The sequence below is a fragment of the Dipodomys merriami genome, unplaced genomic scaffold, assembly GCF_024711535.1.
Source record: "Dipodomys merriami isolate MVZ:Mamm:240054 unplaced genomic scaffold, mDipMer1.0.p SCAF_6, whole genome shotgun sequence".
Classification (NCBI taxonomy): domain Eukaryota; kingdom Metazoa; phylum Chordata; class Mammalia; order Rodentia; family Heteromyidae; genus Dipodomys; species Dipodomys merriami.
This window is the reverse complement of record NW_027206179.1, coordinates 6253472-6275644: the sequence shown is the minus strand read 5'-3', so window position 1 is coordinate 6275644 and position 22173 is coordinate 6253472. Positions and strand designations below refer to the sequence as shown.

Here is a 22173-nt window from a genome sequence, read left to right as displayed (position 1 = left end):
CTGAGGTGGTAAAGTAGGTTTGGGGGGGAGAACTGGAATATTCCACAGTGGACACTGCTGTGTCTGAAGATGCTGGACTTGAGTGGAGGCCTGAGGAGACCCAAGAAGCAGATGAAATGTTCTGCCCATTTGTCATCTGCCTTTCAGTCAAGGTGCTCACGGGAGGTGACCCTGTGTGCATCCCCTGCGTGGTGTCGTGGAGAGTGGAGGTGAGGAGTGGGGTGATAGTCCCAGGGGAGGAAGGAGCAGGAGGTGAGACTGTGGGGCCAACAGGCGTGGAGCTCAGATGTGACACAGCTGGAGTTGGTGTGGAGGACAGGACTTCAGGGGATGAGCTTGATTGCAGGGTGCTGTGTGAGTATGGCAGGGTCTGGGACGCAGAGGGGAGGATGCTGGTGGCTGAGGCCATGGCTGACGTGTCCCAGGCATGCGTGCTGTGAGATGCAGATACAGGAATCTGTGTGGAGATAGTGGTGGTGATTTCTGCCAATGCTGGCATGTAAGAGGAGGAAGAGATCACACTCTTTTCCCATTCAGTGGTTCTGTGAGCCATGACTGTGGATGGAGGGAGGTTGGGAGGGAGTGTTGGAGCAGCAGAGAAGAAGCCTGTACTGGATTGCTCAGGGTAGGAGCTGGTGGTGGCATCAGAGACGCCCGCAGTAGTGTCCATGTTTGAGCTTGGCTCCTCAGGAGTGCTGGTGTGGGTCAGTGCTGTGGTCCAGGAAGAAGGTGTCTGGGTGAGCATCTCTCTTGTCTGAGAAGATGTTGGTATTTGTGTGGAAACTGTGCTGACCTCAGTGGTGGAGGGCGTTCTCTCTTCAGCTGAGGTCACAGGAAGTTCTGAGAAGGCCGAGGTGGTAAAGTAGGTTTTGGGGACAGAACTGGACTCTTCCACAGTGGTGACTGCTGTGTGTGAAGATGTTGGATGTGTGTGGAGACCGGAGGAGACCCAGGAGGTGGCTGAAATGTGCTGTCCATTCCTAGTGTGACTTGGAGTCAAGGTGCTCACAGGTGTTGATCCTGTGTCCATACCCTGGGTGGTGTCGTGGAGAGTGGAGGTAAGGAGTTGGGTGATGTACGCAGGGGAGGAAGGAGCAGGAGAAGTTGAGGCTGTGGGGCCAGAAGTTGTGAGAGTTACTGTGGAGCTCAGGTGTGGCACAGGTGGAGTTTGTGTGGAGGACAGGATTTTAGGGGATGAGCTTGATTGCAGGGAGTTGTGTGAGTGGGGCAGGGTCTGGGATGCAGTGGGGAGGATGGTGGTGGCTGGAGCCATGGCTGACGGGTCCCAGGCATGCGCACTGTGGGATGCAGATGCAGGAATCCGAGTGTGGACAGTGGTGGTCATTTCAGCAGAAGCTGTCTTATAAGGGGAAGAGAACACGCTGGCGATCTCCACTCCAGTGGTTCTGTGAGCCGAGACTGTGGATGGTATGAGTTTGGGAGGGAGCCTTGTAGCAGAGGAGAAGTCTGCACTGGAGAGCTCAGGGGAGGAGCTGGTGGTGGCATCAGAGACGCCCGCAGTGGTGTCCATGTTTGAGCTGGGCTCCTCAAGAGTACTGGAGTGGGTCAGTGCTGTGGTCCAGGAGGAAGCTGTCTGGGTGGCCATCTCTCTCGTCTGAGAGGATGTTGGTATTTGTGTGGAAACTGTGATGACCCCAGTGATGGAGGGAGTTCTGTCCTCAGCTGTGGTCACAGGAAGTTCTGAGGAGGCTGAGGTGGTAAAATGGGTTTTGTAGACAGAACTGGAGTCTTCCAGAGTGGACACTGCTGTGTCTGAATATGTTGGACTTGTGTGGAGGCCTGAGGAGATCCAGGAGGTGGTTGAAGTGTCCTGTCCACTTGTACTCTGACTTGGAGTCAAGGTGCTCACAGGTGTTGATCCTGTATCCATCCCCTGGGTGGTGTCGTGGAGAGTGGAGGTGAGGAGTGGGCTGATGGATGCAGGGGAGGAAGGAGCAGGAGAAGTTGAGGCTGTGGGGCCAGAAGTTGTGAGAGTTACTGTGGAGCTCAGGTGTGGCACAGGTGGAGTTTGTGTGGAGGACAGGATTTTAGGGGATGAGCTTGATTGCAGGGTGCTGTGTGAGTGGGGCAGGGTCTGGGATGCAGTGGGGAGGATGGTGGTGGCTGGAGCCATGGCTGACAGGTCCCAGGCATGCGCACTGTGGGATGCAGATGCAGGAATCCGAGTGTGGACAGTGGTGGTCATTTCAGCAGAAGCTGTCTTGTAAGGGGAAGAGAACACACTGGCGATCTCCACTCCAGTGGTTCTGTGAGCAGAGACTGTGGATGGTATGAGTTTGGGAGGGAGCCTTGTAGCAGAGGAGAAATCTGCACTGGAGAGCTCAGGGGAGGAGCTGGTGGTGGCATCAGAGATGCCCGCAGTGGTGTCCATGTTTGAGCTGGGCTCCTCAAGAGTACTGGAGTGGGTCAGTGCTGTGGTCCAGGAGGAAGCTGTCTGGGTGGCCATCTCTCTTGTCTGAGAGGATGTTGGTATTTGTGTGGAAACTGTGATGACCCCAGTGATGGAGGGAGTTCTGTCCTCAGCTGTGGTCACAGGAAGTTCTGAGGAGGCTGAGGTGGTAAAATGGGTTTTGTAGACAGAACTGGAGTCTTCCAGAGTGGACACTGCTGTGTCTGAATATGTTGGACTTGTGTGGAGGCCTGAGGAGATCCAGGAGGTGGTTGAAGTGTCCTGTCCACTTGTACTCTGACTTGGAGTCAAGGTGCTCACAGGTGTTGATCCTGTGTCCATCCCCTGGGTGGTGTCGTGGAGAGTGGAGGTGAGGAGTGTGGTGATGGTCCCAGGGGAGGAAGGAGCAGAAGGTGCGGCTGTGGAGCTTGCAGATGTCAGGGGCCCTGTGGAGTTCAGATGTGGCCCAGCTGGAGTTTGTGTGGAGGACAGGACTTCAGGGGAAGAGCTTGATTGCAGGGTGGTGTGTGAGTGGGGCAGGGTCTGGGATGCAGTGGGGAGAGTGTTGTTGGCTGGAGCCGTGGCTGAGGTGTCCCATGCACTCGTGCTGTGGAAGCCAGATTCAGGAAAGCTTGTGTGGACAGTGGTGGTGATTTCTGCAGAAGCTGTCTTATAAGGGGAGGAGGACACACTGGTGATCTCTACTCCGGTGGTTCTGTGAGCCAAGACTGTGGATGGAGCGAGGCTGGAAGGGAGTATTGGAGCAGAGGAGACAGCGTCTGCACTGGTGAGTTCAGGGGAGGAGCTGGTGGCAGCATCAGAGAGGCCAGCAGTGGTGTCCAGGGCTGAGCTGGGCTGTGCAGGAGTGCTGCTGTGGGTCAGTTCTAGGATCCACGGAGAAGTAGTGAACATCTCTTGTGTCTGAGAAGATGTTGGTTTTTGTGTGGAAACTGTGATGATGCCAGGGGTGGAGGGCGTTCTCTCCTCAGCTGTGGTCACAGGAAGTTCTGAAGAGGCCAAGGGAGTAAAATGGGTTTTGTGGACTGAACTGGAGTCTTCCACAGTGGACACTGCTGTGTCTGAATATGTTGGACTCATGTGGAGGCCTGAGGAGACCCAGGAGGTAGCTGACATATCCTGTCTTGTGGAGCTCAGATGTGGCCCACCTGGAGATTGTGTGGAGGACAGGACTTCAGGGGATGAGCTGGATTGAAGGGTGCTGTGTGAGTGGGGCAGGGTCTGGGATGCACTGGGGAGGATGCTGGTGGCTGAGGCCAGGGCTGCCGTGTCCCAGACATGCGTGCTGTGAGATGCAGATGCAGGAAGCTGTGTGGGGACAGTGGTGGTGATTTCCCATTCAGTGGTTCTGCGAGTCATGACTGTGGATGGAGGGATGCTGGGAGGGAGCGCTGGAGCAGAGGAGAAGCCTGTACTGGATTGTTCAGGGGAGGAGCTGGTGGTGGCATCAGAGAGGCCAGCAGTGGTGTCCATATGTGAGCTGGGCTCCTCAGGAGTGCTGGTATGGGTTAGTTCTGTGGTCCAGGAGGAAGCTGTCTGGGTGGCCATCTCTCTTGTCTGAGAGGATGTTGGCATTTGTGTGGAAACTGTGATGACCCCAGTGGTGGAGGGCGTTCTCTCCTCCGCTTTTGTCTCAGGAGGTTTTGAGGTAGCAGAGATAGTAAACTGAATTTGGGGAATAGAACTGGAATGTTCCACAGTGGACACTGCTGTGTCTGAAGATGATGGACTTGTGTGGAGGCCTGAGGAGACCCAGGAGGTAGCTGAGAAGTGTTGTTCACCTGTAGTCTGACTTAGAGTCAAGGTGCTTACAGGTGTTGATCCTGTGTCCATTCCCTTGGTGGTGTCATAGAGAGTGGAGGTGAGGAGTGGGGTGTTAGATTCAGGGGAAGAAGGAGCAGGAGAAGGTGAGACTGTGGGGCCGGTAGGTGTCAGGGCCCCAGTGGAAGTCAGATGTGGTCCAGCTGGAGTTGGCTTGGAGGACAGGACTTCAGGGGATGAGCTTGATTGCAGGGTGCTGTGTGAGAGGGATAGGGTCTGGGATGCAGTGGGGAGGGTACTGGTGGCTGGGGCCATGGATGATGAGTCCCAGGTACCTGTGCTGTGGGATGCAGATGCAGGATTCTCAGTATGGACAGTGGTGGTGATTTCTGCAGAAGCTGTCTTGTAAGGGGAGAAGGACATGCTGGTGATCTCCATTCCAGTGGTTCTATGAGCTGTGACTGTGGATAGAGTGAGGCTGGGAGGGAGCATTGGTGAAGAGGAGCTGAAGCCTGAACTTGATTGCTCAGAGGAGAGTTTGGTGGTGGCATCAGAGAGGCCTGCAGTGGTGTCCAAGGATGAGCTGGACTCCACAGGAGTTCTGGTTTGGGTCAGTTCTGCGGTCCAGGAAGAAGCTGTCTGGGTGACCATCTCTCTTGTCTGAGAGGATGTTGGTATTTGTGTGGAAACTGTGATAACTCCAGGGGTGGAGGGCATTCTCTCCTCAGCTGTGGTCACAAGAAGTTCTGAGGAGGCCAAGGGAGTAAAGTGGATTTTGGGGACAGAACTGGAGTCTTCTACAGTGGACACTGCTGTGTCTGAAGATGCTGGACTTGTGTGGAGGCCTGAGGAGACCCAAGAAGCAGATGAAATGTCCTGTCCTCTTGTAGTCTGACTTGGCGTCAAGGTGCTCATGGGTATTGATCCTGTGTCCATCTCCTGGGTGGTGTCCTGGAGAGTGGAGGTGAAGAGTGGGGTGATGGTCCCAGGGGAGGAAGGAGCAGGAGAAGGTGAGACTGTGGGGCCAACAAGTGTGGAGCTCAGATGCGACACAGCTGGAGTTTGTGTGGAGGACAGGACTTCAGGGGATGAGCTTTCTTGCAGGGTGCTGTGTGAGTGGGGCAGGGTCTGGGATGCAGTGGGGAGGATGCTGGTGGCTGAGGCCATGGCTGACGTGTCCCAGGCATGCGTGCTGTCAGATGCAGATGCAGGAAGCTGTGTGGAGATAGTGGTGGTGATTTCTGCCAATGCTGGCATGTAGGAGGAGGAAGAGATCACATTCTTTTCCCATTCAGTGGTTCTGTGAGACATGACTGTGGATGGAGGGATGCTGGGAGGGAGCGTTGGAGCAGAGGAGAAGTAACCTGTACTGGATTGCTCAGGGGAGGAGCTGGTGGTGGCATCAGAGAGGCCAGCAGTGGTGTCCATGTTTGAGCTTGGCTCCTCAGGAATGCTGGTGTGGGTCAGTGCTGTGGTCCAGGAGGACGCTGTCTGGGTGACCATCTCTCTTGTCTGAGAAGATGTTGGTATTTGTGTGGAAACTATGATGACCTCAGTGGTGGAGGGTGAGGTCACAGGAAGTTCTGAGGAGAGTGAGGTGGTAAAGTAGGCTTGGGGTACAGAACTGGACTCTTCCACAGTGTGGACTGCTGTGTGTGAAGATGTTGGACTTGTGTGGAGACCGGAGGAGACCCAGGAGGTGGCTGAAATGTGCTGTCCATTCCTAGTGTGACTTGGAGTCAAGGTGCTCACAGGTGTTGATCCTGTGTCCATCCCCTGGGTGGTGTCGTGGAGAGTGGAGGTGAGGAGTGGGCTGATGGATGCAGGGGACGAAGGAGCAGGAGTTGAGGCTGTGGGGCCAGAAGTTGTGAGAGTTACTGTGGAGCTCACATGTGGCACAGGTGTAGTTTGTGTGGAGGACAGGACTTCAGGGGATAAGCTTGATTGCAGGGTGGTGTGTGAGTGGGGCAGGGTCTGGGATGCAGTGGGGATGGTGCTGGTGGCTGAGGCCATGGTTGATGAATCCCAGGTACCTGTGCTGTGGAATGCAGATGCAGGAATCCGAGTGTGTACAGTGGTGGTGATTTCTGCAGAAGCTGTCTTGTACGGAGAGGAGGATATGCTGGTGATCTCCAATCCAGTGGTTCTGTGAGGTGTGACTGTGGATAGAATGAGGCTGGGAGGGAGCATTGGAGCAGAGGAGAAGTCTGCACTGGAGAGCTCAAGGAAGGAGCTGGTGGTGGCATCAGAGTGGCCAGCAGTGGTGACCAGGGCTGAGCTGGGCTCCTCAGGAGTGCTGCTGTGGGTCAGTGCTGTGGTCCAGGAGGAAGCTGTCTGGGTGACCATCTCTCTTGTCTGAGAGGATGTTGGTATTTGTGTGGAAACTGTGATGACCCCAGGGGTGGAGAGCATTCTCTCCTCAGCTGTGGTCACAGGAAGTTCTGGGGAGGCCAAGGGAGTAAAGTGGATTTTGGGGACAGAACTGGAGTCTTCTAGGGTGGACACTGTTGTGTCTGAAGATGCTTGACTTGTGTAGAGGCCTGAGGAGATCCAGGAAGCAGATGAAATGTTCCGTCCATTTGTAGTCTGCCTTTCAGTCAAGGTGCTCACAGGTGTTGATCCTGTGTCCATCCCCTGTGTGGTGTCATGGAGAGTGGAGGTGAGGAGTGGGGTGATGGTCCCAGGGGAGGAAGGAGCAGGAGAAGGTGAGTCTGTGGGGCCGACTAGTGTGGAGCTCAGATGTGGCACAGCTGGAGTTTGTGTGGAGGACAGGGCTTCAGGGGATGAACTTGATTGCAGGGTGCTGTGTGAGTATGGCAGGGTCTGGGATGCACTGGGGAGGATGGTGGTCGCTGGGGTGTCACTGGCATCTGTGGTACTCAATGCAGTTGCTGGAAGCTGTGCATGGACAGTGGTGGTGGTGATTTCTGCAGAAGTGGTCATGTAAGGGACAGAGGACATGCTAGTGATCTCCATTCCAGTGGTTCTGTGAGCTGAGACTGTGGATGGAGTGCGACTAGGAGGGAGCTTTGGAGCAGAGGAGAAGAAGCCTGTACTGGATTGTTCAGGGGAGGAGCTGGTGGTGGCATCAGAGAGGCCAGCAGTGGTGTCCAGGGCTGAGCTGTGCTCCTCAGGAGTGCTGGTGTGGGTCAGTGCTGTGGCCCAAGAGGAAGCTGTCTGGGTGGCCATCTCTCTTGTCTGAGAGGATGTTGGTATTTGTGTAGAAACTGTGCTGACCCCAGTGGCAGAGAGCATTCTCTCTTTAGCTGAGGTCACAGGAAGTTCTGAAGAGGCCGAAGTGGTAAAGTAGGTTTTGGGTAGAGAACTGGAATATTCCACAGTAGACACTGCTGTGTCTGAAGATGCTGGATGTGTGTGGAGGCCTGAGGAGACCCAGGAGGTGGCTGAGATTTGCTGTTCACTTGTAGTGTAACTTGGATTCAAGGTGCTCACTGGTGTTGACCCTGTGTCCATATCCTTCCTGGTGTCATAGAGAGTGGAGGTGAGGAGTGGATTCATGGATGCAGGGGAAGAAGGAGCAGGAGAAGGTGAGTCTGTGGGGCCAACAGGTGTGGAGCTCAGATGTGGCACAGCTGGAGTTGGTGTGGAGGACAGGGCTTCAGGGGATGAGCTTGATTGCAGGGTGCTGTGTGAGTGGGGCAGGATCTGGGATGCAGTGTCGAGGTTGCTGGTGATTGGGGCCGTGGCTGACGTGTCCCATGCACTCGTGTCTTGGAAGCCAGATTCAGGAATGCTTGTGTGGACAGTGGTGGTGATTTCTGCAGAATTGCTCTTGTACGGGACAGAAGACATGCTGGTGATCTCCACTCCAGTGGTCCTGTGAGCTGTGACTGTGGATAGAATGAGGCTGGGAGGGAGCGTTGCAACAGAGGAGCTGAAGCCTGCACTGGGTTGCTCAGAGGAGAGGCTGGTGGTGGCATCAGAGAGGCCAGCAGTGGTGTCCAGGGCTGAGCTGGGCTCCTCAGGAGTGCTGGTGTGGGTCAGTGCTGTGGCCCAGGAGGAAGCTGTCTGTGTGACCATCTCTCTTGTCTGAGAGGATGTTGGTATTTGTGTGGAAACTGTGATGACCCCAGGGGTGGAGGGCATTCTCTCCTCAGCTGTGGTCACAGGAAGTTCTGGGGAGGCCAAGGGAGTAAAGTGGATTTTGGGGACAGAACTGGAGTCTTCTAGGGTGGACACTGCTGTGTCTGAAGATGCTGGACTTGTGTGGAGGCCTGAGGAGACCCAGAAAGCAGATGAAATTTTCTGTCCATTTGTTGTCTGCCTTTCAGTGAAGGTGCTCACAGGTGTTGATCCTGTGTCCATCCCCTGTGTGGTGTCATGGAGAGTGGAGGTGAGGAGTGGGGTGATGGTCCCAGGGGAGGAAGAAGCAGGAGAAAGTGAATCTGTGGGGCCGACTAGTGTGGAGCTCAGATGTGACACAGCTGGAGTTGGTGTGGAGGACAGGACTTCAGGGGATGAGCTTGATTGCAGGGTGCTGTGTGAGTATGGCAGTGTCTGGGATGCAGTTGGGAGGATGCTGGTGGCTGAGGCCATGGCTGACGTGTCCCAGGCATGGGTGCTGTCAGATGCAGATACAGGAAGCTGTGTGGAGATAGTGGTGGTGGTTTCTTCCAATGTTGGCATGTAGGAGAAGGAAGAGATCACACTCTTTTCCCATTCAGTGGTTATGTGAGCCGTGACTGTGGATGGAGGGAGGTTGGAAGGGAGCTTTGGAACAGCGGAGAAGTAGCCTCTACTGGATTGCTCAGGGGAGGAGCTGGTGGTGGCATCAGAGAGGCCAGCAGTGGTGTCCATGTTTGAGCTGGGCTCCTCAGAAGTGCTGGTGTGGGTCATTGCTGTGGTCCAAGAAGAAGGTGTCTGGGTGGCCATCTCTCTTGTCTGAGAGGATGTTGGTATTTGTGTGGAAACTGTGATGTCCCCAGTGATGGAGGGTGTTCTATCTTCTGCTGTGGTCACAGGAAGTTCTGAGAAGGCTGAGGTGATAAAGTAGGTTTTGGTGGGAGAACTGGAATCTTCCACAGTGGTGACTGAACTGGAATCTTCCACAGTGGTGACTGCTGTGTCTGAAGTTGTTGGACTTGTGTGGAGGCCTGAGGAGACCCAGGAGGTGGCTGAGATGTGCTGTCCATTTTTAGTTGGACTTGCAGTCCAGGTGCTCATAGGTATTGACCCTGTGTCCATTTGTTCAGTGGTTACCTGGAGAGTGGAGGTGAGGAGTGGAGTGATGGATGCAGGGGAGGAAGGAGCAGGAGAAGGTGAAGCTGTGGGGCCAGCAGGTGTCAGGGGCTCTGTGGATTTCAGATGTGGCCCAGCTGGAGTTGGTGTGGAGGACAAGACTTCAGGGGATGAGCTTGATTGCAGGGTGCTGTGTGAGTGGGTCAATGTCTGGGATGCAGTAGGGAGGATGCTGGTGGCTGGGGCCATGGTTGACGTGTCACTGGCATCTGTGGTACGCAATGCAGTTGCCAGAGTCTGTGTGTGAACAGTGGTGGTGATTTCTGCAGAATTGTTCTTGTATGAGACGGAAGACATGCTGGTGATCTCCATTCCATGGGTTCTATGAGCTGAGACTGTGGATGGAGTGAGGCTGGGAGGGAGCTTTGGAGCAGAGGAGAAAAAGCCTGTACTGGATTGTTCAGCAGTGGTGTCCATGTTTGAGCTGGGCTCCTCAGTAGTGCTGATATGGGTCAGTTCTGTGGCCCAAGAGGAAGCTGTCTGGGTGGCCATCTCTCTTGTCTGAGAGGATGTTGGTACTTGTGTAGAAACTGTGCTGACCCCAGTGGTGGAGAGCATTGTCTCTTTAGCTGAGGTCACAGGAAGTCCTGAGGAGGCTGAGGTGGTAAAGTAGGTTTTCAGGAGAGAACTGGAATGTTCCAAAGTGGCCACTGCTGTGTCTGAAGGCGATGAACTTGTGTGGAGGCCTGAGGAGACCCAGGAGGTGGCTGAGATTTGCTGTTCACTTGTAGTGTGACTTGGATTCAAGGTGCTCACTGGTGTTGATCCCGTGTCCATCCCCTCAGTGGTGTCATAGAGAGTGGAGGTAAGGAGTGGGCTGATGGATGCAGGGGAAGAAGGAGCAGGAGAAGGTGAGGCTGTGGGGCTTGCAGGTGTCAGGAGCTCTGTGGAGGTCAGATGTGGCCCAGCTGGAGTTTGTGTGGAGGAAAGGACTTCAGGGGATGAGGTTGATTGCAGGGTGCTGTGTGAGTGGGGCAGGGTCTGGGATGCAGTGGGGATGGTGCTGGTGGCTGGGGCCATGGTTGAGGAATCCCAGGTACCTGTGCTGTGGGATGCAGATGCAGGAATCTGAGAATGGTCAGTAGTGGGGATTTCTGCAGAAGCTGTCTTGTAAGGAGAGGAGGACATGTTGGTGATCTCCATTCCAGTGGTTCTGTTAGCGGAGACTGTGGATTGAGGGAGGTTGGGAGGGAGCTTTGGAGCAGAGGAGAAGAAGCCTGCTGTTGAGAGCTCAGAGGAGAGGCTGGTGGTGGCATCAGAGAGGCCAGCAGTGGTGTCCAGGGCTGAGCTGGGCTCCTCAGGAGTGCTGGTGTGGGTCAGTTCTCTGGCCCAGGAGGAAGCTGTCTGGGTGGCCATCTCTCGTGTCTGAGAGGATGTTGGTATTTGTGTAGAAACTGTGATGACCCCAGTGGTGGGGAGCATTCTCTCTTCAGCTGTGGTTACAGGAAGTTCTGAGGAGGCAGAGGTGGTAAAGTAGGTTTTGGGTAGAGAACTGGAATGTTCCACAGTGGTCACTGCTGTGTCTGAAGATGCTGGACTTGAGTGGAGGCCTGAGGAGACCCAGGAGGTGGCTGATATTTGCTGTCCACCTGTAGTCTGACTTGGATTCAAAGTGCTCACAGGTGTTGATCCTGTGTTCATCCCCTCAGTGCTGTCAGAAAGAGTGGAGGTGAGGAGTGGGGTGATGGATGCAGGGGAAGAAGGAGCAGGAGAAGGTGAGGCTGTGGATCTTGCAGATTTTATGGCCCCTGTAGAGCTCAGATGTGGTGCAGCTGGAGTTGGTGTGGAGGACAGGACTTCAGGGGATGAGCTTGATTGCAGGGTGGTGTATGATGGGGGCAGGGTCTGGGATGCAGTGGGGAGGATGCTGGTGGCTGTGGCCGTGGCTGAGGTATCCCAGGCATGCGTGCTGTGAGATGCAGATGCAGGAAACTGTGTCGGGATAGTGGTGGTGAGTTCTGTAAATGTTGGTATGTAAGAGGAGGAAGAGATCACACTCTTTTCCCATTCAGTGGTTTTGTAAGTCATGACTGTGGATGGAGTGAGGCTGGGAGGGAGCTTTGGAGCAGAGGAGAAGCCTGTACTGGAGAGCTCAGGGAAGGAGCTGGTGGTGGCATCAGAGAGGCCAGCAGTGGTGTCCAGGGCTGAGCTGGGCTCCTCAGGAGTGCTGGTGTGGGTCAGTGCTGTAGTCCAGGAGGAAGCTGTCTGGGTGGCCATCTCTCTTGTCTGAGAGGATGTTGGTATTTGTGTGGAAACTGTGCTGACCCCAGGGGTGAAGGGCGTTCTCTCCTCAGCTGTGGTATCCGGAGGTTCTGAGGTAGCAGAGAGAGTAAACTGAATTTGGGGAATAGAACTGGAATGTTCCACAGTGGACTCTGCTGTGTCTGAAGATGTTGGATTTGTGTCGAGGCCTGAGGAGGCCCAGGTGTTGGCTGAGACATCCTGTCCACCTGTAGTCTGTGTTGAAGTCAAGGTGCTTACATATGTTGATCCTGCGTCCATCCACTGCATGGTGTTTTGGAGAGCAGAGGTAAGGAGTGTGGTAATGGATGCAGGGGAGGAAGAAGCAGGAGTAGGTGAGGCTGTGGGGCTTCCAGGTGTCAGGGCCCCTGTGGAGCTCAGATGTGGCCCAGCTGGAGTTGGTGTGGAGGTCAAGACGTCAGGGAATGAGCTTGATTGTAGGGTGGTGTGTGAGTGTGGCAGGGTCTGGGCTGCTGTGGGGAGGTTTTTGGTGGCTGAGGCCGTGGTTGATGAGTCCCAAGCTCGTGTGCTGTGAGATGCAGATGCAGGAAGCTGTATGGGCATAGTGGTGGTGATTTCTGGAAATGTTGGCATGTAGGAGGAGGAAGAGACCACGCTCTTTTCCGTTTCAGTGGTTCTGTGAGTCATGACTGTGGATGGAGTGAGGCTGGGAGGGAGCTTTGGAGCAGAGGAGAAGCCTGTACTGGATTGTTCAGGGAAGGAGCTGGTGGTGGCATCAGAGAGGCCAGCAGTGGTGTCCATATGTGAGCTGGGCTCCTCAGGAGTGCTGGTGTGAGTCAGTGCTGTGGTCCAGGAGGAAGCTGTCTGGGTGGCCATCTCTCTTGTCTGAGAGAAGGTTGGTATTTGTGTGGAAGCTGTGATGACCCCAGGGCTGGAGGGAGGTCTCTCCTTGGCTGTGGTCAAAGGAACTTCTGAAGAGGCCAAGAGAGTAAAGTGGGTTTGGGGAACAGAAGTGGAGTCTTCCACAGTGGTGACTGCTGTGTCTGAAGATGCTGGACTTGTGTCGATCCCTGAGGAGACCCAGGAGGTGGCTGGGGTGTCCTGTTCTCTTGTAGTCTGACTTGGCGTCAAGGTGCTCACAGGTGTTGATCCTTTGTCTATTGTTTTCTCTTGGAGAGTGGAGGTGAGGAATGGGGTGATGGGTACAGGGGAGGAAGGAGAAGGAGAATGGGAGGCTGTGGTGCCAGTAGGTATGAAGGCCCCTGTGAAGCTCAGATATGGCATAGGTCTAGATTGTGTGGAGGACAGGACTTGAGGGGATGAGGTTGATTGCAGGGTGGTGTGTGAGTGCGGCCGGGTCTGGGATGCAGTGGGGAGGATGCTGGTGGTTGGGGCTGTGGCTGATGTGTCCTGGGCTTGGGTGCCATGGGATGCAGAAGCAAGAGTTTGATTTTGGTGAATGGTGGTGATTTCTGCAGAAGTTTTCTTGTAGGAAGAGGAAGGCACAGTGGTGATCTCCATTCCAGTGAGTAGGTGAGCCGAGATTGTGGATGGAGTGTGGTTGGGAGGGAGTGCTGGAACAGAGGAGACAAAGCCTGCACTGGAGACTTCAAGGAAGGAGTTGGTGGTGGCACCAGAGGGGCCAGCACTGGTGGCCAGGGCTGAGCTGGGCTGTGTGGGAGTGCTGCTGCGGGTCAGTTCTAGGGTGGATGAGGAAGTTGTCTTGGTGAACATCTCTCTTGTCTGAAAGGATGTCGGTATTTGTGTGGAAACTCTGGTGACCGCAGTGATGGAGGGCATTCTCTCCTCTGCTGTGGTCTCAGGAAGTTCTGAGGAGGCTGAGATGGTAAAGTAGGTTTTGAGGACAGAACTGGAATCTGTGGATGTCTGAGGTGAGGCTGTGGATGGCACGAGGCTGGGAGGAAGCCTTGGAGGAGAGGAGAAGCCTGCACTGGAGAGCTCAGGGGATGAGCTGGTGGTGGCTTCAGAGACGCCCGCAGTGGTGTCCAGGGCTGAGCTGGACTCCTCTGGTGCACTGGTATAGGTCAGTGCCTGGGTCCGGGAGGAAGCTGTCTGTGTGTCCATCTCTGTTGTCTTTGCAGAGCTCTGTCCAGGTGTGGAATCTGTGGTGTCCCCAGTGGTGGAGGGGCTCCTCATCTCAGCTGCTGTCTCAGTAAATTCTGAGGTAGAAGAGATAGTAAAGTGAGTTTCGAGGATAGAACTGGAATATTCCACGGTGGACACTGCTGTGTCTGAATATGTTGGACTTGTGTGAAGGCCTGAGGAGACCCGAGAGGTGGCTGAGATGTCCTGTCCACTTGTAGTCTGACTTGGAGTCAAGGTGCTCACAGGTGTTGATCCTGTGTCCATCCGCTCGGTGGTGTCGTGGAGAGTGGAGGTGAGGAGTGTGGTGATGGATGCAGGGGAGGAAGGAGCAGGAGAAGGTGAGCCTGTGGGGCTTGCAGGTGTCAGGGCTCCTGTAGAGCTCAGATGTGGCACAGCTCGAGTTTGTGTTGAAGACAGGTATTCAGGGGATGAGGTTGATTGCATGGTGATGATTGAGTGGGGAGGAGTCTGGGATGCAGTGGGGAAGGTGCTGGTTTCTGAGACTCGGGCAGATGTGTCCCAAGCCCTCGTGCCATGGGATGCAGATGCAGGAATTGGTGTGTGGACAGTGGTGGTGATTTCTGTAGGTGCTGTGCTGTGAGAAGAGGAAGTGATCAGGCTGTTTTCCATTCCAGTGGGTGTGTGAGCAGAGTCTGTGAATGGTGCAAGACTGGGAGGGAGTTTTGCAGCAGAGGGGAAGAAGCCTGTAGTGGAGCGCTCAGGGGAGGAGCTTGTGGTGGCCTTAGAGAGGCCAGCAGTGGTGTCCAGGGCTGAGCTGGGCTCCTCAGGAGTGCTGGTGTGGGTCAGTGCTGTGGTCCAGGACGAAGCTGTCTGGGTGAACAGCTCTGTGGTCTGAGTTGATGCTGGCATTTTTGTTGAAATTATGGTATCCTGGGTGCTGAGGGGTGTCTTCATCTCAGCTGTGGTCTCAGGAATGTGTGAGGAGGTTACATTAGATGATAAGGTTTGGGGAACAGAAGAGTAGTCTCTCCCATTCGATGCTGCTGTGTCTGAAGATGATGAACTTGTGTGGAGGCCTGAGGAGACCCAGGAAGTGGCTGAGGTATCCTGTCCACCTGTAGTTTGACTTGGTTTGAAGGTGCTCACAGGTGTTGATCCTGTGTGCATCCCCTGCATGGTGTCATGGAGAGTGGAGGTGAGGAGTGGGGTGATGGTCGCAGGGGAGGAAGGAGCAGGAGAAGCTGAGGCTGTGGGGCCGGCAGGTGTCAGGGCCCCTGTGGAGCTCAGATGTGACACAGCTGGAGTTTGTGTGGAAGACAGGACTTCAGGGGATGTGGTTGCTTGTAGGGTGCTGTGGGGCGGAGTCTGGGATGCAGTGGGGAGGGTGCTGGAGGCTGAGGCCATGGCCGACGTGTCCCAGGCATGCGTCTGGTAGGATGTAGATGAAGGAATCCATGTGTGGACAGTCGTGGTAGTTTCTGCAAATGTTGGCATGTAGGAGGAAGAAGAGATCATGCTCTTCTCTTTTCCAGGAGTTTCGTGAGTCGACAATGTGGATGGAGCGAGGCTAGGAGAGGACGTTGGAACGGAGGAGACCAAGTCTGCAGTGGAGAGCTCAGGGGAGGAATTGGTAATGGCATCAGAGAGACCAGCAGTGGTGTCCAGGGCTGAGCTGGGCTCCTCAGGAGTGCTGGTGTGGGTCAGTGCTGTGGTCCAGGAGGAAGCTGTCTGGGTGACCATCTCTCTTGTCTGAGAGGATGTTGGTATTTGCGTGGAAAGTTTGATGAACGCAGTGGTGTAGGGCGTTCTCTCTTCAGCTGTTGTCACAGGGAGTTCTGGGGGGGACGAGGTAGTAAAGTGGCTTTGGGGGACAGAACTGGAGTTTTCCACAGTGGACACTGCTGTGTCGGAAGATGTTGGACTCGTGTGGAGGCCTGAGGAGACCAAAGAAGTGGCTGAAATATTCTGTCCACTTGTAGTCTGCCTTTCAATCAAGGTGCTCACAGGTGTTGATCCTGTGTGCATTCCCCGAGTGGTGTGCTGGAGAGTGGAGGTGAGGAGTAGGGTGCTGGAGGCAGGGGAGGAAGGAGCAGAAGAAGCTGAGGCTGTGGTGGCGGCAGGTGTCAGGACCCCTGTGGAGGTCATATATGACACAGCTGGAGTTTGTGTGGAGGACAGGACTTCAGGGGATGAGGTTGATTGCAGGGTGGTGTGTGAGTGCGGCCGGGTCTGGGATGCAGTGGAGATGGTGCTGGTGGCTGAGGCTTTGGTTAACGTGTCCTGGGCATGGGTGCTGTCGGATGTTGACCCAAGAGTTTGCTTTTGGTGAATGGTGGTGATTTCTGCAGAAGTTTTCCTGTAGGAAGAGGAAGGCACAGTGGTGATCTCCATGCCAGTGGGTAGGTGAGCCGAGATTGTGGATGGAGTGTGGCTGGGAGGGAGCGCTGGAACAGAGGAGACAAAGCCTGCACTGGAGACTTCAAGGAAGGAGTTGGTGGTGGCATCAGAGGGGCCAGCACTGGTGGCCAGGGCTGAGCTGGGCTGTGTGGGAGTGCTGCTGCGGGTCAGTTCTAGGGTGGATGAGGAAGTTGTCTTGGTGAACATCTCTCTTGTCTGAAAGGATGTCGGTATTTGTGTGGAAACTCTGGTGACCGCAGTGGTGGAGGGCATTCTCTCCTCTGCTGTGGTCTCAGGAAGTTCTGAGGAGGCTGAGGTGGTAAAGTAGGTTTTGAGGACAGAACTGGAATCTGTGGATGTCTGAGGTGAGGCTGTGGATGGCACGAGGCTGGGAGGAAGCCTTGGAGGAGAGGAGAAGCCTGCACTGGAGAGCTCAGGGGAGGAGCTGGAGGTGTCCTCAGAGACGCCCGCAGTTGTGTCCAGGGCTGAGCTGGGCTCCTCTGGTGCACTGGTATAGGTCAGTGCCTGGGTCCGGGAGGAAGCTGTCTGTGTGTCCATCTCTGTTGTCTTTGCAGAGCTCTGTCCAAGTGTGGAATCTGTGGTGTCCCCAGTGGTGGAGGGGGACTTTATCTCAGCTGCTGTCTCAGTAAATTCTGAGGTAGAAGAGATAGTAAAGTGAGTTTCGAGGATAGAACTGGAATATTCCACGGTGGACACTGCTGTGTCTGAATATGTTGGACTTGTGTGAAGGCCTGAGGAGACCCGAGAGGTGGCTGAGATGTCCTGTCCACTTGTAGTCTGACTTGGAGTCAAGGTGCTCACAGGTGTTGATCCTGTGTCCATCCGCTCGGTGGTGTCGTGGAGAGTGGAGGTGAGGAGTGTGGTGATGGACGCAGGGGAGGAAGGAGCAGGAGAAGGTGAGCCTGTGGGGCTTGCAGGTGTCAGGGCTCCTGTAGAGCTCAGATGTGGCACAGCTCGAGTTTGTGTTGAAGACAGGTATTCAGGGGATGAGGTTGATTGCATGGTGATGATTGAGTGGGGAGGAGTCTGGGATGCAGTGGGGAAGGTGCTGGTTTCTGAGACTCGGGCAGATGTGTCCCAAGCCCTCGTGCCATGGGATGCAGATGAAGGAATTGGTGTGTGGACAGTGGTGGTGATTTCTGTAGGTGCTGTGCTGTGTGAAGAGGAAGTGATCAGGCTGTTTTCAATTCCAGTGGGTGTGTGAGCAGAGTCTGTGAATGGTGCAAGACTGGGAGGGAGGTATGCAGCAGAGGGGAAGAAGCCAGTAGTGGAGAGCTCTGGGGAGGAGCTTGTGGTGGCCTTAGAGAGGCCAGCAGTGGTGTCCAGGGCTGAGCTGGGCTCCTCAGGAGTGCTGGTGTGGGTCAGTGCTGTGGTCCAGGACGAAGCTGTCTGGGTGAACAGCTCTGTGGTCTGAGTTGATGCTGGCATTTTTGTTGAAATTATGGTGTCCCCGGTGCTGAAGGGTGTCTTCACCTCAGCTGTGGTCTCAGGAATGTGTGAGGAGGTTACATTAGATGATAAGGTTTGGGGAACAGAAGAGTAGTCTCTCCCATTCGATGCTGCTGTGTCTGAAGATGATGAACTTGTGTGGAGGCCTGAGGAGACAAAAGAGGTGGCTGAAATGTTCTGTTCACTTGTAGTCTGCCTTTCAATCAAGGTGCTCACAGGTGTTGATCCTGTGTGCATCCCCTGAGTGGTGTGCTGGAGAGTGGAGGTGAGGAGTAGGGTGCTGGAGGCAGGAGAGGAAGGAGCAGAAGAAGCTGAGGCTGTGGTGGCGGCAGGTGTCAGGACCCCTGTGGAGGTCATATATGACACAGCTGGAGTTTGTGTGGAGGACAGGACTTCAGGGGATGAGGTTGATTGCAGGGTGGTGTGTGAGTGCGGCCGGGTCTGGGATGCAGTGGGGAGGATGCTGGTGGCTGACGCTTTGGTTAACGTGTCCTGGGTGTGGTTGCTGTCGGATGCTAACCCAAGAGTTTGCTTTTGGTGAATGGTGGTGATTTCTGCAGAAGTTTTCCTGTAGGAAGAGGAAGGCACAGTGGTGATCTCCATGCCAGTGGGTAGGTGAGCCGAGATTGTGGATGGAGTGTGGCTGGGAGGGAGCGCTGGAACAGAGGAGACAAAGCCTGCACTGGAGAGCTCAAGGAAGGAGTTGGTGGTGGCACCAGAGGGGCCAGCACTGGTGGCCAGGGCTGAGCTGGGCTGTGTGGGAGTGCTGCTGCGGGTCAGTTCTAGGGTCGATGAGGAAGTTGTCTTGGTGACCATCTCTCTTGTCTGAAAGGATGTCGGTATTTGTGTGGAAACTCTGGTGACCGCAGTGGTGGAGGGCATTCTCTCCTCTGCTGTGGTCTCAGGAAGTTCTGAGGAGGCTGAGGTGGTAAAGTAGGTTTTGAGGACAGAACTGGAATCTGTGGATGTCTGAGGTGAGGCTGTGGATGGAGCGAGGCTGGGAGGAAGCCTTGGAGGAGAGGAGAAGCCTGCACTGGAGAGCTCAAGGGAGGAACTGGTGAAGTCCTCAGAGACGCCCGCAGTGGTGTCCAGGGCTGAGCTGGACTCCTCTGGTGCACTGGTATAGGTCGGTGTCTGGGTCCGGGAGGAAGCTGTCTGTGTGTCCATCTCTGTTGTCTTTGCAGAACTCTGACCAGGTGTGGAATCTGTGGTGTCCCCAGTGGTGGAGGGGGGCCTCATCCCAGCTGTGGTCTCAGCAAATTCTGAGGTAGCAGAGATAGTAAAGTGAGTTTGCAGGGTAGAACTGGAATGTTCCACAGTGGACACTGCTGTGTCTGAAGATGTTGGACTTGTGTGGAGGCCTGAGAAGACCCAAGAGGTGGCTGAGATATCCTGTCCATTTGTAGTCTGACTTGGAGTCAAGGTGCTCACAGGTGTTGATTCTGTGTGCATCTCCTGAGTGGTGTCCTGGAGAGTAGAGTTGAGGAGTGCTGTGATGGACACAGGGGAGGACGGAGCAGGAGAAGGTGAGGTTGTAGGTCTGACAGATGTCAGGGCCCCTGTGGAGCTTAGACGTGGCACAGGTAGAATTGTTGTGGAAGACAGGACTTCAGGGGATGAGGTTGATTGCTGGGTGCTGTGTGAGTTGGGCAGGGTCTGCGATGCAGTGGGGAGGGTGCTGGTGGCTAGGGTCATGGCTGAGGTATCCCAGGCATGCGTGCTGTGAGATGCAGATTCAGGAAGCTGTGTGTGGACAGTGGTGGTGATTTCTGCAGAAGCTGTCTTGTAAGGGGATGAAGACTCACTGGTGATCTCCATTCCAGTAGTTTTGTGAGCTGAGACTGTGAATGGAGTGAGGCTGAGAGGGGGCGTTGGAGCAGAGGAGAAGCCTGCACTAGAGAGCTCTGGTGAGGAGCTTGTGGTGGCATCAGAGAATCCAGCTGTGGTGTCCAGCCCTGAGCTGGGATGCCGTGGTGTGCTGGTATGGTTCAGTGCCTGGGTCCAGGAGGAAGTTGTCTGTGTGACCATCTCTGTTGTATTTACAGAATTCTGTCTAGTTGTGGAGTCTTTGGTGTCCCCAGAAGTGGAGGGGGTCCTCATCTCAGCTGTGGTCTTAGGAACTTTGGAGGTAGCAGAGATAGTAAACTGAGTTTGGGGGACAGAAATGGAATCTTGCACAGTTGACACTGATGTGTCTGAAGATATTAGACTTGTGTGGAGGCCTGAGGAGACCCAGGAGGTAGCTGAGGTGTCCTGTCCACTTACAGTCTGACTTGAAGTCAAGGTGCTCGCAGGTGTTGATCTTGTGTCCATCAGCTGTGTAATTTCCTGGAGAGTGGAGGTGAGGAGTGAGGTGATGGATGCAGAGGAGGAAGGAGCAGGAGAAGGTGAGGCTGTGGAACTGGCAGGTGTCAGGGCCCCTGAGGAGCTCAGATGTGGATCAGCAGGAGTTTCTGTGGAGGATAGGACATCAGGGGATGAGCCTGATTTCAGAGTGCTGTGTGAGTGGGGCTGGGTCTGGGATGCACTGGGGAAGGGGCTGGTGGTTGAGGCCGTGGCTGAGGTAACCCAGGCATGCGTGCTGTGAGATGCAGATGCAAGAAGCTGTGTGGGGACAGTGGTGGTGATTTCTGCAAATGTGGGCATGTAGAAGGAGGAAGAGATCATGCTCTTTTCCCATTCAGTGGTTCTGTGAGCAGAGACTGTGGATGGAGTGAGGCTGGGAGGGAGCATTGGAGGAGAGAAGACGGAGCCTTCACTGGATTGCTTGGGGGAGGAGCTGGTGGCATCAGAAAGGCCAGCAGTGGAGTCCATGTGTGAGCTGGGCTCCTCAGGAGTGCTGGTGTGGGTCATTCCTTTGGTCCAGGAGGAAGCTGTCTGGGTGGCCATCTCTCTTGTCTGAGAGGATGTTGGCATTTGTGTGGAAACTGTGTTGACCCCAGTGGTGGAGAGTGTTCTCTCCTCAGCTGTGGTCTCAGGAAGTTCTGAGGTAGCAGAGGGAGTAAAGTGAATTTGGGGGATAGAACTGGTATCTTCCACAGTGGACACTGCTGTGTCTGAAGATGTTGGACTTGTGTGGAGACCTGAGGAGACCCAGGAGGTGGCTGAGATATCCTTCCCACTTGTAGTGTGACTTGGAGTCAAGGTGCTCACAGGTGTTGATCCTGTGTCCATCTGCTCAGTGGTGTCATGGAGAGTGGAGGTGAGGAGTGGGGTGATGGATGGAGCAGAGGAAGGAGCAGAAAGTGAGGCTGTGGAGCTTGCAGATGTCAGGGGCCCTGTGGAGTTCAGATGTGGCCCAGCTGGAGTTGGTGTAGAGGACAGGACTTCAGGGGATGAGCTTGATTGTAGGGTGCTGTGTGAGTGGGGCAGGATCTGGGGTGCAGTGGGGAGGGTGCTGGTGGCTGGGGCCGTAGCTGACATGTCCCAGGGACTCGAGCTGTGGGATGCAGCTGCAGAATTCTGTGTATGGACAGTGGTGGTGATTTCTGCAGAAGCTGTCTTGATAGAGGAGGAGGGCATGCTGGTGATCTTCATGCTGGTGGTTCTCTGAGCTGAGTCTGTGGATGGGGCGAGGCTGCCAGAGAGTGTTGGAACAGAGAAGTCTGCCCTGAAATGCTCAGAGGAGGAGCTGGTAGCAGCATCAGAGTGGCCAGCAGTGGTGTCTAAGGCTGAGCTGGGCTGTGCAGGAGTGATGCTGTGGATCAGTTCTAGTGTGGATGAGGAGGTTGTCTTGGATATCTCCGTTGTCTGAGAGGATGTTGGTATTTGTGTGGAAACTCTAGTGACCTCAGAGGTGGAGGGTGTTCTCTCCTCTGCTGGGGTCTCAGGAATTCTTGAAGAGGTAGACATAGTAAGCATAGTTTGGGGGACAGAACTGAAGTCTGTGGGTGTCTGAGGTGAGGTTATGGATGGTGCAAGGCTGAGGGGGAGCTTTGGAGCAGAGTAGAAGAAGCCTGTACTGTTTTGTTCAGGGGAGGAGCTGGTGGTGGCATCAGAGAGGCCCGCAGTGGTGTCCAGGGCTGAGCTGGGCTGCGCTGGCGTGCTGCTGTGGGTCAATGTCTGGGTCTGTGAGAAATCTGTCTGCATCTCCATCTCTGTTGTCTTTGCAGAACTCTGTCCAGGTGTGGAACCTCTGGTCTCCCCAGTGGTGGAAGAAGTCCTCATCTCACGTGTGGTTTCAGGAGGTTCTGAAGTAGCAGAGATAGTAAAGCCAGTTTGGGGGATAGAACTGGAATGTTCCACAATGGACACTGCTGCGTCTGAATAGGTTGGACTTGTGTGGAGGCCTGAGGAGACCCAGGAAGTGGCTGAGATGTGTTGTCCACTTGTAGTCTGACTTGGAGTCAAGGTGCTCACAGGTATTGATCCTGTGTCCATCCCCTGTGTGGTGTCCTGGAGAGTGGAGGCGAGGAACGTGGTGATGGATGCAGGGGAGGAAGGAGAAGGGGAAGGTGAGGCTGTGGGGCTGGCAGGTGTCATGGCCCCTATGGAGGTCAGATGTGGTCCAGCTGGAGTTGGTGTGGAAGACAGGACTTCAGGGGATGAGCTTGATTGAAGGGTGCGGTGTGAATGAGGAGGAGTCTGGG

The 22173-nt window shown here is 54.8% G+C and overlaps 1 protein-coding gene across 1 annotated transcript in view; it reads right to left on the bottom strand.

Annotated features, from left to right (window-relative positions):
- LOC138813729 (mucin-3B-like) overlaps positions 1–22173 on the bottom strand; it is a 38552-nt gene that overhangs the window by 21 nt on the left and 16358 nt on the right. Inside the window, exon 2 of the mRNA XM_070002110.1 lies at positions 47–21334. Within this exon, the coding sequence (XP_069858211.1) occupies positions 47–21334 (21288 nt within the window). The remainder of the gene's footprint in view (positions 1–46; positions 21335–22173) is intronic.